Source organism: Egretta garzetta, unplaced genomic scaffold (assembly GCF_000687185.1).
Source record: "Egretta garzetta isolate BGI_Z169 unplaced genomic scaffold, ASM68718v1 scaffold135, whole genome shotgun sequence".
Taxonomy (NCBI): domain Eukaryota; kingdom Metazoa; phylum Chordata; class Aves; order Pelecaniformes; family Ardeidae; genus Egretta; species Egretta garzetta.
In genome coordinates this window covers 252,079-265,784 of record NW_009259594.1, presented here as the reverse complement: position 1 = coordinate 265,784, position 13,706 = coordinate 252,079, and the positions used below count along the sequence as shown (strand labels likewise).

Genomic DNA, 13,706 nt, shown 5'->3' with positions numbered 1-13,706 from the left:
AGCTACCGGCCGTTAGGAGGTGTCTCTGTTGCTTAGCGAGCCCCTTGATGAAGCGTGCCGTGATGAACTTTAATTTTATTATGTGCCTTCACGTTCAAAGTAGTTTTATATATCTAACAGACTACTGTAAATTTGACAAAATGGTGTTTCAGTGCTAATTTCTGCAGAAGTACTGTTGTCCAAAGTAAGAAATAGAATGTGAATCGTGACCTAACGAATAAGGTGTTGTTTACTGACTGAAACGTGGTAAGGTTGAACATATCTGGTTTATATATATATATGTGTGTGTATGTATAAGTACTTGTAATTTACACAAACATGTATCAAATTATATTTTAAGGGTGGTATCCAAAAAGTAAAAATGCAGGCCAAGCTTAGCATTCCAGTCACAACTTTCTCCTTGATGACTGAAGCTGGTAATTTCAGCTTCCCCTCTGAATGTAATAAAGGTCTGTTCGGGAAACTTATGGCTAAAGCAGTTTTACGAATATGTGGTGCATCTATCTGTCTTAAAAAAGTAATACTTTAGTACAACTGCGCAACAGTAAAAAGTGTGAGGGATGCATGTATTTAGATGGAGCATTGCAACGCTTCAGTGCAGTCAAACAGAAACCTGAGTTTCTGTTTTGTCACTGACTTAACTGTAAAGTAGCCATCTGAATTCTTTTAGTTTGGGGGTAATTGACTCTTATGTCTCTTCAGTGTTTGTGAGGAACAAGAGTGATGACTGCAAGCTTAATCTCTTTTTTCCATTTGTCCCATAGAAGTGCAAGCATGGCAGCCATAGAAGAAAACTTTCCTCGAGGGGGCGTCCAGAAAAAACCCACAGAGGGAAAAACCCCCAACCCAAAGTTAGAGCGGGACAATTTGTTTGATGTATGTTTGCATGTTTTTGATTAACTCTTCTCAGAGCTCTTCTACTGTCAGAATATGACCCATAATCCTTCCCATCCCTTACTTCTATAGTAAACTAAAGAAGGGACTTCCAGAAAGAGATAACGGCTGACATGCACCTTTCTTCTGATTTGTTTAAGATCCCTGATGTCTGATGTATGATGAATGTGATGAGAGAAAAAGTTAAATCAAAATTATCAATCAGGGTTTAGCTTTTAAACTTCCCACAAGCAACTTGTCCTGATGTTAATGGATATAGGCAAGGCTAGGTCTTTCTTTTTCTGTTTAGTGGTACAGATCACTTATGCCACTCTTTTGCATTCCCAAGATTCACAGTTTTATAAATGGTCGGCTTTACCCCAGAAGGAGATATTTTGGAAGACTTGCATGTAGACATAAAACAGTTAGCGAAGCCATGCTCTTTTTTTTTTTTTTTTTTTTCTCTAATCCTAGAATTTTCTTCTAATTTTATTCCTGGCAGCGGAGTTCTGCCTTAGTGCAAAATTCATCCTTTATCTGCTTTTGTTTTTTTTTCCTCTCTGCATATAATCTGCTTTAGATTCACCATGAAGAACAATCTAGGAAAAGAAAAAGGAGCCAAAGTGATCAAGGAAAGCAGAAAAAGTTCAAGGCAGACAAAATAGCTGCTGCTAAAGATAGTGTTGTGAATATTGAACCACTCACAATTGAGGTTTGTGGATAAATGTTTCATTTTTTGTGCATCTCTCTTCTGGACTGCATAAAAATGGCATTTTTTCCTCACTAAACTTGTAAATTACAGTAGTGTTTCAGGACGCAAGTGTGTTTACCACCTTGTCGTCACTGACTTGCCATGATATCCACTGTATGCTGTTCTACCTGCTTTCCTAGGCACTCTGTGAAGGGATGCTGCTCCTTGGTTGTATAAAAGAGGTCAGTGACTACGAGCTAGTAATCAGCTTGCCCAATGGACTTTCAGGATTTGTGCCAGTCACGCAGATCAGCGATGCCTACAGCAAAATGCTGAGCAAGCAGGTGGCCCAAGGAGAACTGCTGGAGGTGAGACCTTGGACTGGGGCTGTGATTTGTGCCTGGGAGCTAAGGCCTATTACTAGTACCTCAGAATCAACCCTGAGGTTTTGCTTAGCAGCCTGGTTTCTGGTGTCTCGCAGCTGACTTGAATTTGATCACCTGCAGTGCCTTAGCCTTGGCTAAATAGTCCTTGAACTTTCATAGACAGCCTGTTGAACATGAGATTTGTGCTGCCTATCTGCTGCTGGAGCTAAATACTGATCCTTGGCTGTAGGCAGTGGTGGGAAGAAGTTAGGGAAGTAGTTGGAAGATGATGTGAGGGTGTGGGGGTTAGTATGGTCCTTGCAATTTCATTGTGTTGCTGCATGCAACGTGCTGCTGCGTAGTGGTAGCGTAGACTGATCTTGATTTGGATCGGGCTTTTCCAAGCAAACTTTGCAATTTCCTGATAATGATGATTGCTAGAAAGAACAAGAATGGAGTAATCTGTTATCCTGCATCTCTGGTGTCAGCGCTCCATAAATTTTTCCAATGTGGTGTGTAACTGCCAGATTTGCTAGCATTTTGGTCGTAGGTGTTTTCCCTGCTAAAGATGGAGGTGAGGTTAGGGTCACTGTTGGCTCTGTAGACGTGTTTTCTCAGCCACAACCTCCTGACTCTGGCCCACACAGTATTCCTTTTTAAGCAAAGCCTACTAGACTTGCTAATGTCATGTAATGTCATCCCTGCCCCTATATTGAGATCCTGGTGTCTGTGGCATCTTCTGTCTTTTTTGTAGTGTTGACAGAGAAATGGAACTTTCCTACGGGATTTTGATTTCAAAAGCTGCTTCAGTAACAAATTCTGGCCTTCTTATATTATTTGATATTGTAAAATTTGTATGTTTCTTTCTTGATTATCTTGCTGGGCAGGACTTGAATTCGCTCTCGGACATGTATTCTCCAGGGACACTGGTCAGGTGTGTTGTGACCAGTGTTGAGAAAAGTGCTGACGGGCGTCGGAGTATCAAGTTATCAATCGACCCCAAGAAGGTCAATAAGGGTCTGAATGCTTCAGCACTAGCATCAGGCATGGTACGTGTTCTGGGTTTGTCACAGCCTCTCTAGGCTTTGGAGGTGCTTCTTGCACAGTGCATGGGGGAACATTGCAGTTTGTCCTTGCATGGGAGCAGAGCAGAATGTGGAGCTGCTCCTGCCATGGAAGAGACCTGGGAGGAGAGGGCAGTGTTGGGTCTTGAATGAAATCCATTCATGTGAATCTGTTTCCAGATGGACAAGTTATTTAGTGACTTATTTCTGAGTAGGTTTCTTTGTTATTTATGCAGAGAATATTTAACTTGCTTGCAGAGCTGCTTAGTTGTTTAGGTTTTGTGTTTCCAGCTGTACGGTTGCAGGCATGTGCCTGCAATTAGAGCACCTGCTATTTTTGCGAATCCCATTTTTGTTCCCTACTGGTTTGTGAACTCCATACACACATAGTTGGATAAGGGTAGAGTTGAGACCCCACTGTCAGATGAGCTCTGTAATAAGAAAGAATGTAGTGTTCTTTCTGCTGCTCTAGAAAATTTGGCGCTCTGTCCTCATGAAACAATTGAGTATTTGTGTGGGGAATCTCTTACCAGATCTGCATTCTTTGAAGACCCAGCTGCTTCATCACATTACTGAATTACAACGCTTCCCTCCCAACAGCTGCTCTCTGGCTTTGTGTCTAGTGTGGAAGACCATGGCTACCTCATTGATATTGGGGTCAGTGGGACTCATGCTTTCCTGCCTCGTCAGAAAGCCCAAAATTACATCAAAGCAGTCAAGAGAGGTAAGAAGTAGTGCAGGAGGAGCTGCTGGGGTTAAAATGGAGGTGGAGAATGACAGGGATTAAAGCTTGTTACATCTATGGTGTTAGTGAACCTCAGTGAGATTTGGGTCAAGGTGGAGTCTTTGCAAGTTGTTGAAAACAGCAGTTTTGTGGCTGTTCTGCAACAAGCTTTTGGGTTTCAGCCTGTTTCCTGACAGGCTATGTTACTGTTCCTTTCTGGTGGAGGTTTAATGCTGTGACTTGTCTTTGTAGGGCCCGACTTGAAAATAGGCCAGAACCTGAACTGTGTCATTGTGGAAGTAAAGAACGAGGGAAGAGTGGTCCGTTTGTCTGTTGATCGATCGGAGGTTGCTGCATCCCTTGCAACAGAGCGACAGAACTGGACCCTCTCTAATTTACTACCAGGATTGGTGGTGAAAGCTCGAGTGCAGAAGGTAAGCTCTGGTTTGGGTTTTTGGGTGTGGGGTTTTTTTGGTTTTTTTATTTTTTTTTGGTTTTTTTTAAGCTTTGCTGAAGGCAGGGAGACAGGTGAAGTATAGATGGAAGATTATGCCATGGAAAATTTTGTACCTGGGCTCAATTACTTTACAATAGCAAACACCATTATCTGTGAGATCCTTCCTCCGCTTCATTCACCTGAGGTCTGATCTCTGTCCTGGTTGTGATGCCATGAGTATAAAGGCTTCAGCCTGAAGTTGGTGATGAAGCTTGAAGCACGATAGGATCCATTTTGTGCTTCTCTGGCTTTTGGCTAGGAGAAGTATTCCATAGGTTAGCAGTAGGCTTCAGAATAAACAGCATTATTGAAAAACTAAAGGATTGATTTTTGCAAAACAATGTAGAAAGCAGAATTGTAAGTTGTTTTCCTGTCTCTTGTGATGCGCTTGTTGATTAGCACTGACAGTGCCTTTTTGTGAAATGTGTGAATTGTGCTCTCTTTCTGAGCTGTGTGAAAACTGCGTGCAAATTTGTTTTGGCATCTTTTCCTTCCCCTTTCTAGGTGGCCCCACGGGGGATCAAAGTGAGCTTTCTGTCTTCCTTCACTGGCATTGTGGATTTCATGCACATGGACCCAGAGAAATCCATGAACTATTCTCCAGATCAAGTGGTAAGGAGGGTGAAGGATGCCTGGAGTTGGTATGTTGCTTGCAACATCTCTTATCCAACATTTTGGTGGGGTAATCTCTGAAATGCTACTAATGATAGCTGTCTGTTTAATCTTTTATTTGAATCACTATCATGGCTGTTTTAGAGCTGTAAAGAGCAAAGCCTTTCCTGGGGTAGTGGAAGACTTATTTGGGAAGCACAAAAGACTTGCAAGTGATAGAAAATTTCTTGTGTGGTCTTGTACCAGGCTAGCGCATAAACAACCGATAAAAGCAAAAATCCCTCGTCTGTGAAGCTGTTAGAACTGATGTCTTAGTAGCAATATTGGGAAGTGCTTGTACGTGGGCAAAGAGTTCAGGTACCAAGCATAATGTCTGAAAACATGAGCAACGTGCCTTTTTCCTCTTTTATTTACAAAGTTGTGTTTAACAAACATACTGTCTTCTCCCAGGTGAAAGCTTGCATCCTCTCTATCCACCCCACCTCCAAAGTGGTGCGGCTTACTCTACGGCAGGCCTTCCTCAAGCCCGGGGGATCCCCAAACCAGCTCTCCAATGATCGCATGGGGGCAGTGGTGGAAGAGTCAACAGTGAAAGCTTTCTACAAGCAGTTTGGTGCCATCTTTGAGCTTGATGATGGCACTCTTGCATTTGCACGGGTAAGTACCAGGGTGGTGAGGGAAGTCCTCTGTAGCTATCTTTGCTTTGTGGGGAAGAAGGCTAAGAGAAGGTTTTATTTTCTGCCTTTATGTTCTTTGTGAGACAAATACAACAAAATTAGGACAATGTGGAAGGTGTTTGCCAAATCATACCTCCTCTTGTTCAGGTTGGAATTGTAGGAGGGCTGTTGAGGAAGAACTGGTGAAGCATGCCGCATGGAGAGAATATGTTAGAGGAATGATTTGGTCAGATGTTGCCACTTGAACCTAAGGTCTATATCAGCGCTTCCATTTTCCAAACACTAAATTGTATGTTGTTTTTCCTAGTTGAAACATCTTTCAAAAACCAGAAAATCCCTTAAACCTGGGGCATTTAAAACAGGATGCAAACACAAATGTCGGATCATTGACTACAGCCTTATGGATGAGATGTGTATTGTATCTCTGAAGTAGTAAGTTTCATAGACTCTTCCAGAAAATTGGTTGAAGGATTAGAAGGGTTTGGTCAAGAGTGGAAAATACTGCATTGGTTTGCTGGACTGGAACTTGCCATTTGGGGTTTTGGGCTTGTATCTCTGTTGTCTCACGTCATGTTGTCTGGGCTTCTTGCATATCCTCCCCCTACTATAGGGAATTGGGGCACCATCAATGTAGTTGGTGGGCTGAGGCACAGGGAGGCTCAATTAATTTTGCCAAGATCATGTCAGAAGACTGGCTGAAGAGGAAACTGAACCTTGATCTTCCAAGTTCCAGCCCATTTTGCTTCTCCCTCTTAGTATTTCCACCTGTGTGGCTTTAAGCAGTGCAGATGATGGGTTCCCCTTTCACAGAGCTGTGGCTGGTGGCCATAACTGTGTGGTTGTCACCTGGAATGGAGCCTGGTGAACCTCCCTGAGCTTTATGTTCAGAGAACTGTTTGGGGTGGGTCAGTTGGAGTAAAACACAGAACTCTGAAGTTGTAGAGCACTGCAGGGGGTGTGGGATGATGGATATTTGGGACAAGGCAAAGATCCTGGATTTCCTTCAAGTTGACTGATGGTCATCTCTTGCTGTGTCTCTTTCCTAGTCAGATTATTGAAGCACGGTTTCTGCAATACCAAGATATCCACACAGGAGATGTGGTGCAGGTGAGCTTCTGAAGGTCTGATGCAGTACTGTGTGGCCATTATATTTAGAACAATGATCTAGCTAATGTGTGTTTCCTCTGCCTAGTATATATATTCAACTTCTGATCCAGACTAGTGAGATGAAAGTGAGGAGAAAAACCTCTCCTTGCAGGACTTGATTGATGGAATGTGATACTTCTCTTTCCCCATTTTGTTCAGATTTTCATTCATGGTGCTGCCAAGGCAATAAAATTTTAGCCACAGTCAGTCATTTATTTATGGCCACAAATACATTTTTAGAAAGTCTTCAGTGAAAGAAACTAAAACTTGCCTTGTGCTCAGAGTAAAAGTTTGTGTATGGACAATTGCAATCAGCTGATGGGCAGAAAGTTACTCAGTTATGATCATTGTCATGTCAGAGTCATGACTGTATTGGATATGTCTCTGGAAACAATTCTAGTTTGCTAGAGTCAATCGGGATTTTGCAGAAATAGCCTATGCTTAAGGAAAAGAGGCTGTAAAACAACCTTATGTAATGTATAAATGTTAATGGGTCAGATTGGTTGGGTGGAATGTGAGTTGGACTAAGATTTTACTTTTTGGAGGGTGATTAGATTTGGTGATGGTAGGTGGTGTAATGTCTTGGCTATTTCCTACCTGTGCACAGTCTGCTTTTCGTGCTGAATTAACTGATCCTTTTCCCTTTTTTGGATTCCAGGGCAAAGTGTTCGCATTGAAATCCATTGGAATGCAGGTGAAAGTGACTGATGGGATTAAAGGGCTTGTGCCATCCATGCATCTCGCTGATGTGATCCTGAAGCAGCCTGAGAAGAAGTACAACATAGGAGATGAAGTCAGGTGTCGGGTGAGAGCTGCCAGGCAGGGTCTTCAGCTGCTTTGCACTCTTCTGTTCTGTGGATTGATCAGACAATGGCAGACATGCTTTTTGAACCTTCTTGTACTCCATTTTTGTAGGTGCTAGAGTGCAGTCCTGCAGGAAAGAAGCTGATCCTTACTCTAAAGAAAAGTCTTGTCCAATCAAAGCTTCCAGTCCTCTCCAATTATGAAGATGCAAAACCAGGCCTGATCACACATGGCTTTGTGGTGTGTGCAAGGGAGTTTGGCTGCATTGTGAAGTTCTACAACGATGTCAAAGGTCTGGTACCCAAGAATGAGCTGAGCTCAGAACCCATATCTTGTCCAGATAAAGTCTTCCATGAAGGCCAGGTAATTAATGTACCTATGCTGTGCCTTGTGTTTGAATGCAAAAGAGAAATCTACAGTTGAGTTGGCTGCAACATGAGTTTTCCCCTTCAGGAACCAGCTTCACCAAGAGATGGTCATGTCCTTTCACTTTTAAGTAATAGTCGTGCTGCATTTAAATAGATTAGGCTGTGAAAGGGGCAGCTCTTCTTTGAGTATTTCAGAGCTGTCTGATCCTTTTTTTTGGTCTTTAATCCTGCTGTTTATTGACTGGCTAAGGAGAAGAGTAATTTTCTAGTCAAGGTTTCTGACTGCAAATCTGGAGATCTGAATTTTATTCTCAGCTCTGCTACAGGCTTGTCACAAACAGGTCATTTAATGATCAGGTACTGCCATTTTCCATATGTGTGATGAGAAGGACATTTGTCTCTGGCTGAACCTGTTAGGTCATAGTCACTGGCCTGCTATCCTAGGTGTGAGAGAAGAGTGTACTGTGTATGCATTTCTCTGTCTCATTTTGTAGGTGGTAGTTCACTGAGTAGGGGGGTCAACTGAATTAAACTTTTGTTTTATCTTTTTTTGCTGCAGGTTGTTAAAGTAATGGTCTTAAAATGTGAGCCCCAGCAGGAAAGGCTTTTATTGTCCTTCAGGCTATCCAGCAAGGCTGCCCTGGAGGACAAAAAGGAGTGTACTCCAAAGAAGAAACAGGAAGTGAAATATCAAATAGGAGAGGTATTGAATTCAATGACTGCTCCCTTTTTTGTCTTTTCCTCCTCGTTTTCCAAATAATTTGGTATCACTTTGAACAACTTTGCTTCAAGAAAAGCTGTTGGTGGTCATTAAATGTGCATTTCTTTTTATGTGGTTGGCCTCCTGGGTCAAAACCAGGATCTCTGTTGACAGAGGTCAAGATAAAAGTCCCAGGCAGTCCTTCTGGAGGTACCACTTAGTGCTCCTACTCCTAGGTGGAGTCCACTTTTGTCTGGATGCTGCTGATGTTCTCCCTCCAAAAGCAGCTGCTTTTGCTCCCTGGGAAAAGGCAACTTCAGCAAAATGTTTTGAAATGCTTCCCTGTTGTCTTTGGAATGAACAGTTTCCAACACCCTGCAGATACTGCTACTTCAGGAACGGTCCTAATATTGCTTAAATTATTCCCTTTGCCCTTCAAATAGAAAGTCACAACCAAGAGAATGTTTCTAGCTCTTGATTTCTCTGGGAACTGAGAATTACTTTTACTATCGATGTTGGCATGCTTTTTAGGCTCAGCCCTGTTGACGTGAGATTTTCTCATATATATATAGCTGGGAGGCCATGTCAGAGCCCCTGCAGCACAGTGTTTGGTGCCCTGTGCATTAAAAGGGATGACTTCAAAGACACTTGGAATTTTATCACTGTATTTGTTCTCTTTTCAGATGGTTGATGTGAAAGTCTTGAAGAAGAAAGATAATGGGCTAGAGGTTTCTGTCTTAGAAGATGAAGGCAATGTGGTAGCCTGGATTCCCACGGTGCACCTCTCTGACTTTGTTGCTAACTGCAAGCTCCTGTGGCATTGTCTTCAAGAGGGAGATGTCCTGCCCAGAGTTATGTGCCTAAGTGACAAGGGGGAGCGTATCGTATCCTTTGCCACCTCGACCAGTCAAACAAAGTCGGGGGAAGGAGATACCTGTCAGGAATCCAGAGTATCTGCAATAAAAAAAAGATACATTAGTTAGTGTGTTGAAGTGGACGTGCCTGTCAAGCTAGCGATGCTTCAAAGAGTCATTATAATTTGCTTGTATTAGAAGTGAGGCTCAGCTGCTGCTAAAATCCCATCAGAACCACGTCTTGGTTGTGAATTGACTCATCTTCCAAACCAGCTTTTGGACTGTTAATCATATCAGAATCTTAGCAAAAATTTTGCTGGTTTTATACCAAAAATCAGAACTGAAATATTAGGAAGTTGACATTTCTGCTAGTGTGTGAAGCATGCATCTTTAATGCTGAGCAGTTTAAGAGACATCGGTTGCTGAATTTTAGCGTAGAGAGATCAAGACAGAAATTGGAATTGCAGAATTTTGAACCACTGTACTGTCTAACCTGAAAAAAGTGCTCTAGCCCAAGGGTTAGCAGCACCAAGAGATTTGCTTGGCATCAGGCTCCTTTCATTCATCTTTTCGCATTTTTCCTAACTGGTTGTTCAGATCTTGAGCAGAAAGTCTGCAGTGATTTCTGCTGTACAGGAGGAGCAAGTTGTGAGAAGTTTCTCTGAAATCCAGCCTGGGATGCTATTGACTGGTTATGTGAGGAATGTGATGCCTTTTGGAGTGTTTGTGGAGTTCCCTTTTGGTGTGACAGGACTGGCGCCCAAAGTGGTAAGCAATGCATTCACTTCAGTAAGCAGCATGTGTGTAATCAGGCATGCTTGAAACATGGCTTTTAGCAAAGGAACAATAATGAGGAGGGAACAGGAGGGCTGTGGATCCTGCATTTTCACAGCTTCCTCCAGTAGGGTAAAAGCTGCTTTTAGGTTTGTGTTTTAATTCACTTCCAAAATGAAACAAAGGACTTGACTGAAGTGATCTTAAGCTTCTATAAGAATTTTATGTGACTTCAGTAATTAATTTTAATTGATGACTTTTTGTTAGTCTTTGTTAATTTCTCTTACACATTTTCATGATGTCTTAATTCAAACCCTTCTTCTGAACAGCACTGCAGGTGGTTGACAGCAGCTGTGCTCAGTAACCCTTGCCCCTTTGTTTCCTTTGCACAGAGCATGAGTGACAAGTTTGTGACAGACACCAAGGACCACTTTGTGGTGGGACAGACTGTGATTGCGAAGGTGATGAGCATTGATGAGGAGAAGCAGCGTGTGCTCCTCAATCTGAAGGTGTCAGAGTGCAGCTCGGGTGATTCTGCTGCAGAGAGCTTTGCCCTGCTGAATCAGTATTTCAAGGAGATGAAAGAAATCAGGAACTTGTTGAGAAGAAGAGGTAAAGTATTGCACGTGTTCTGCTAAAGGGGATCATATCACAAAAAAAGTCTCCAGAGGAACAAAAAGGGAAAACCATTTTCTTTTAAGTGAAAACAAGGTCAGTTCAAGGAAAGACTTGGCTTCCAAGAGAAGCTTATTAGAAGGATATGTGTGCAGTGTCTGCCATTGATAAGAAGGCTTTTTGGAACTACAGCTGGAACAAGCCAAAGAAGCTGCTCTTTTCACGGAAGTTTACTAGGCCTAATACATTGATTTTTGGGCTGAAGCTTAGAGAATTAAAAATAGGGGTATAAATAGATGAACTGCGAGGTCCATATACCAAAAGAGGAAGGGAGATACAATGGTGCAAAAGGATAGGTTCCTTGAAGGGCCTGTGAAGGTGAAAATAAGAAAGGCCAGGGTGAGATTGGATGTTCTGTGGTTCAAGGCCTTTCTCCAGCCTCAGAGACACTTTTGGTGTCACAATGAATGAACCAATTTAAAGCTTAATTGACTGAGACATGTGCCACTAGTTTCACCATTTAATTATGTGTCACATGAAGCATTGTCTCTGTTTATTTTGAATCTTGCAATGGTTAATTTTTAGTATGCTGTGCTCTTGTATTTTAAGAGCTTTAGTCTGCAGGCCTGATGGACTGGTCAGTAAACAGATGGTAAACTCCAAAGAGCTTACAGATATAAGGGATATTGGGCCAAGATGGGAAACCTATCTAATGTGCCAACAGAGGTGCAGGCATATGGTTTCCTGGTTGTGTTTTTAAGCGGAAGAATGACTCACGGAAATCCAGGAGGAGTTTATTTCTATGTGCCCGAGTGAATTGCCACAAAGCACCAGTGAAACAAAACAGGCTGCCCAATGCCCAAACCTGAATTTCCCCAAATGACTGAAAAGAGAATGCTGATAAACAATATGGGAGGCTCTTGCTGTGTGTAAACTCATGTATTAGGAAAAGGCACTTAAGACCTGCCCCTGCCAATTACTTAGTTTAGGAAAAACAGCAGCGGTGCCTGGATACTAGGCTGATAGGCACATAAGAATTGGAATGCACATCATTTCAATCTTCTGTCTTCAAGAGTAACAGAAGGGCAGAAGACAATTGGACATGGCCTGAGTCGATGCGTCAGTGTCACTTGCTGTGACATTAGAAAGGCTGGGCAAGTTAGCTGTCTGATGATAAGGCCATGATCTTTTTTTTTTTTGTTCGCTGGTTCTTTCTGAAGAATAGTACATCTGTTTAAAGTGAATGATGCTTTTGGAGGGTTAAAATAATAAAGGAGAGGGCTTTGATTTAAGAAGAATTTGCTTACTTGCCTATTATACACCGCAGACAGCAGGCGCTCTTATTGCATTTAAGCAAATAGGACTGGCTTTGTCCATCAAAATAAAGAGGACTCATTGACAAGAGTAGCGATGTATTATTTGTATGCATACTGTATTTGCTGGTAACTCATAACTGATGAGAAATTACCATTTTTGCCTTCATCTAACTGCTTTTTAAACTATGACAGGGAAGGACACTAGCATTGTTTTTTACTGGCAGTCAAGAACTGCTCCTCCGTGGTACAGAAATCTGCATTTGTGTATGCTGTGATCATCAAATTGGTTTTTGTTGTTGATATTTATGCACAGGATGCCTGATAATCACAGAGGGATTTTTTCAACTGCCCCGAGCCTTGGCCAGGATCTGCTTAAGTAGAAAGTACAAGTACAATTATGCTGGCACTCAAGTGCTTGTGATAACTCAAACCTAGTACTCACATGAGGATGAGTTTGTACAAATAGATTTGCTTACTTGTATTACAGGTTTGCTGAACAAGTCCTCCAGCAAAGGTTTTCTCACATGCTGCTTCTCTAGTGTTAGGAATTCTGGATATATTGCAGTTTATTTTTGTCACATTCTAAAATTGCCTTTTTCAGTTCTTTTTATGTTCAGTAGTGTTTAATATTTTGTTTCCTATAATTGTGAAGTGACAGGTCTGTTTTGTGTTTTTAGTATTAATCTGTTTTGTTTTCACCGTTTTCTGTATGCGATGGTGTGTGCCAGTATTTCTGTAAAATTGGAAGACGTTGTCTCCAAAGTTATCAGATCCTTAATGTCAGAAAAGTGTTTCTACTTTGATTAAATCTTAGAATTGACTTTATATGGATTCATGAGCTTTGTTTTCTGCTGCGAGGGTGGATATAAACGCTTGTTCGTGCACTCTTGAGCAAATGTGTAGGCTGTCTTTGTTTTCTACAGAAACAACATAGGTAAAACTGAGTTCTCACTTTTTCTTCTCTTTATTTAGAGGATTCCAGCACGGACCAAGGCCTTTGTGAGTTGGTGCCTGGGAAGGAGCTGCAGCTGCTTGTGCAGGATGTGGAGGATGGCTCAGCACTGTTCAGTGGCAGGGGGGGGGGGGGGGTTTGCGTTAACAGTTTTTTTTCCCCCAGCCACTCGCTACCATTTGGGAGGTGAGGGTCTTGTCTTTGCTTGCTTTGGTTTTCACTCTTGTACTTTGAAACCTCTGTCCTGAAATGATGAGGAACTAAGATGGGAGGAGTCTGATCAGAGTAGGGGTGGGCTTGAAGAGTAGTTTAGTTTCCTAATGTGTTGCTGGCCCATTTGTGTGATTCGGAACTTATCACTTAAACATACCTGTGTCTCTGTTACCCATCTGTAAACAGGACCTAATCCTGCCTTGTATCTTGGGCATCTTGTAAGGTCTAGTTTGTGCTCTGAGATCCTTAGTTGAAGCATACTGTATATAAGCAAAGTATTCAATCTGAAATTGCTGTTAATTTTTCTTGTAAATCAGTGTGACTTTAAAACAGGACTGGAATTTTGATACTTTGCAATTCAAAAACTAAAGCAGAAAACTGCCATATTATGCAGAACGAAACAAGTACATTCAGACATAATGAATAAACCAATGAAGCCAATATAAACTGCTGACTTCAGCA

The 13,706-nt window shown here is 42.0% G+C and overlaps 1 protein-coding gene across 1 annotated transcript in view; it reads left to right on the top strand.

Moving 5' to 3' along the window:
• Positions 1-768: 768 nt before the first annotated feature.
• Positions 769-13,706, top strand: part of PDCD11 (programmed cell death 11) — a 25,050-nt gene continuing 12,112 nt past the window's right edge. The window contains 18 exon segments of the mRNA XM_009638068.2: positions 769-876; positions 1,454-1,585; positions 1,765-1,932; positions 2,817-2,978; positions 3,594-3,717; positions 3,970-4,151; positions 4,718-4,825; positions 5,276-5,482; positions 5,810-5,934; positions 6,549-6,609; positions 7,307-7,453; positions 7,564-7,815; positions 8,380-8,523; positions 9,204-9,404; positions 9,972-10,142; positions 10,541-10,760; positions 13,052-13,152; positions 13,154-13,217. Coding sequence (XP_009636363.1) covers positions 775-876; positions 1,454-1,585; positions 1,765-1,932; positions 2,817-2,978; positions 3,594-3,717; positions 3,970-4,151; positions 4,718-4,825; positions 5,276-5,482; positions 5,810-5,934; positions 6,549-6,609; positions 7,307-7,453; positions 7,564-7,815; positions 8,380-8,523; positions 9,204-9,404; positions 9,972-10,142; positions 10,541-10,760; positions 13,052-13,152; positions 13,154-13,217 — 2,671 coding nt within the window. The 5' untranslated portion in view covers positions 769-774.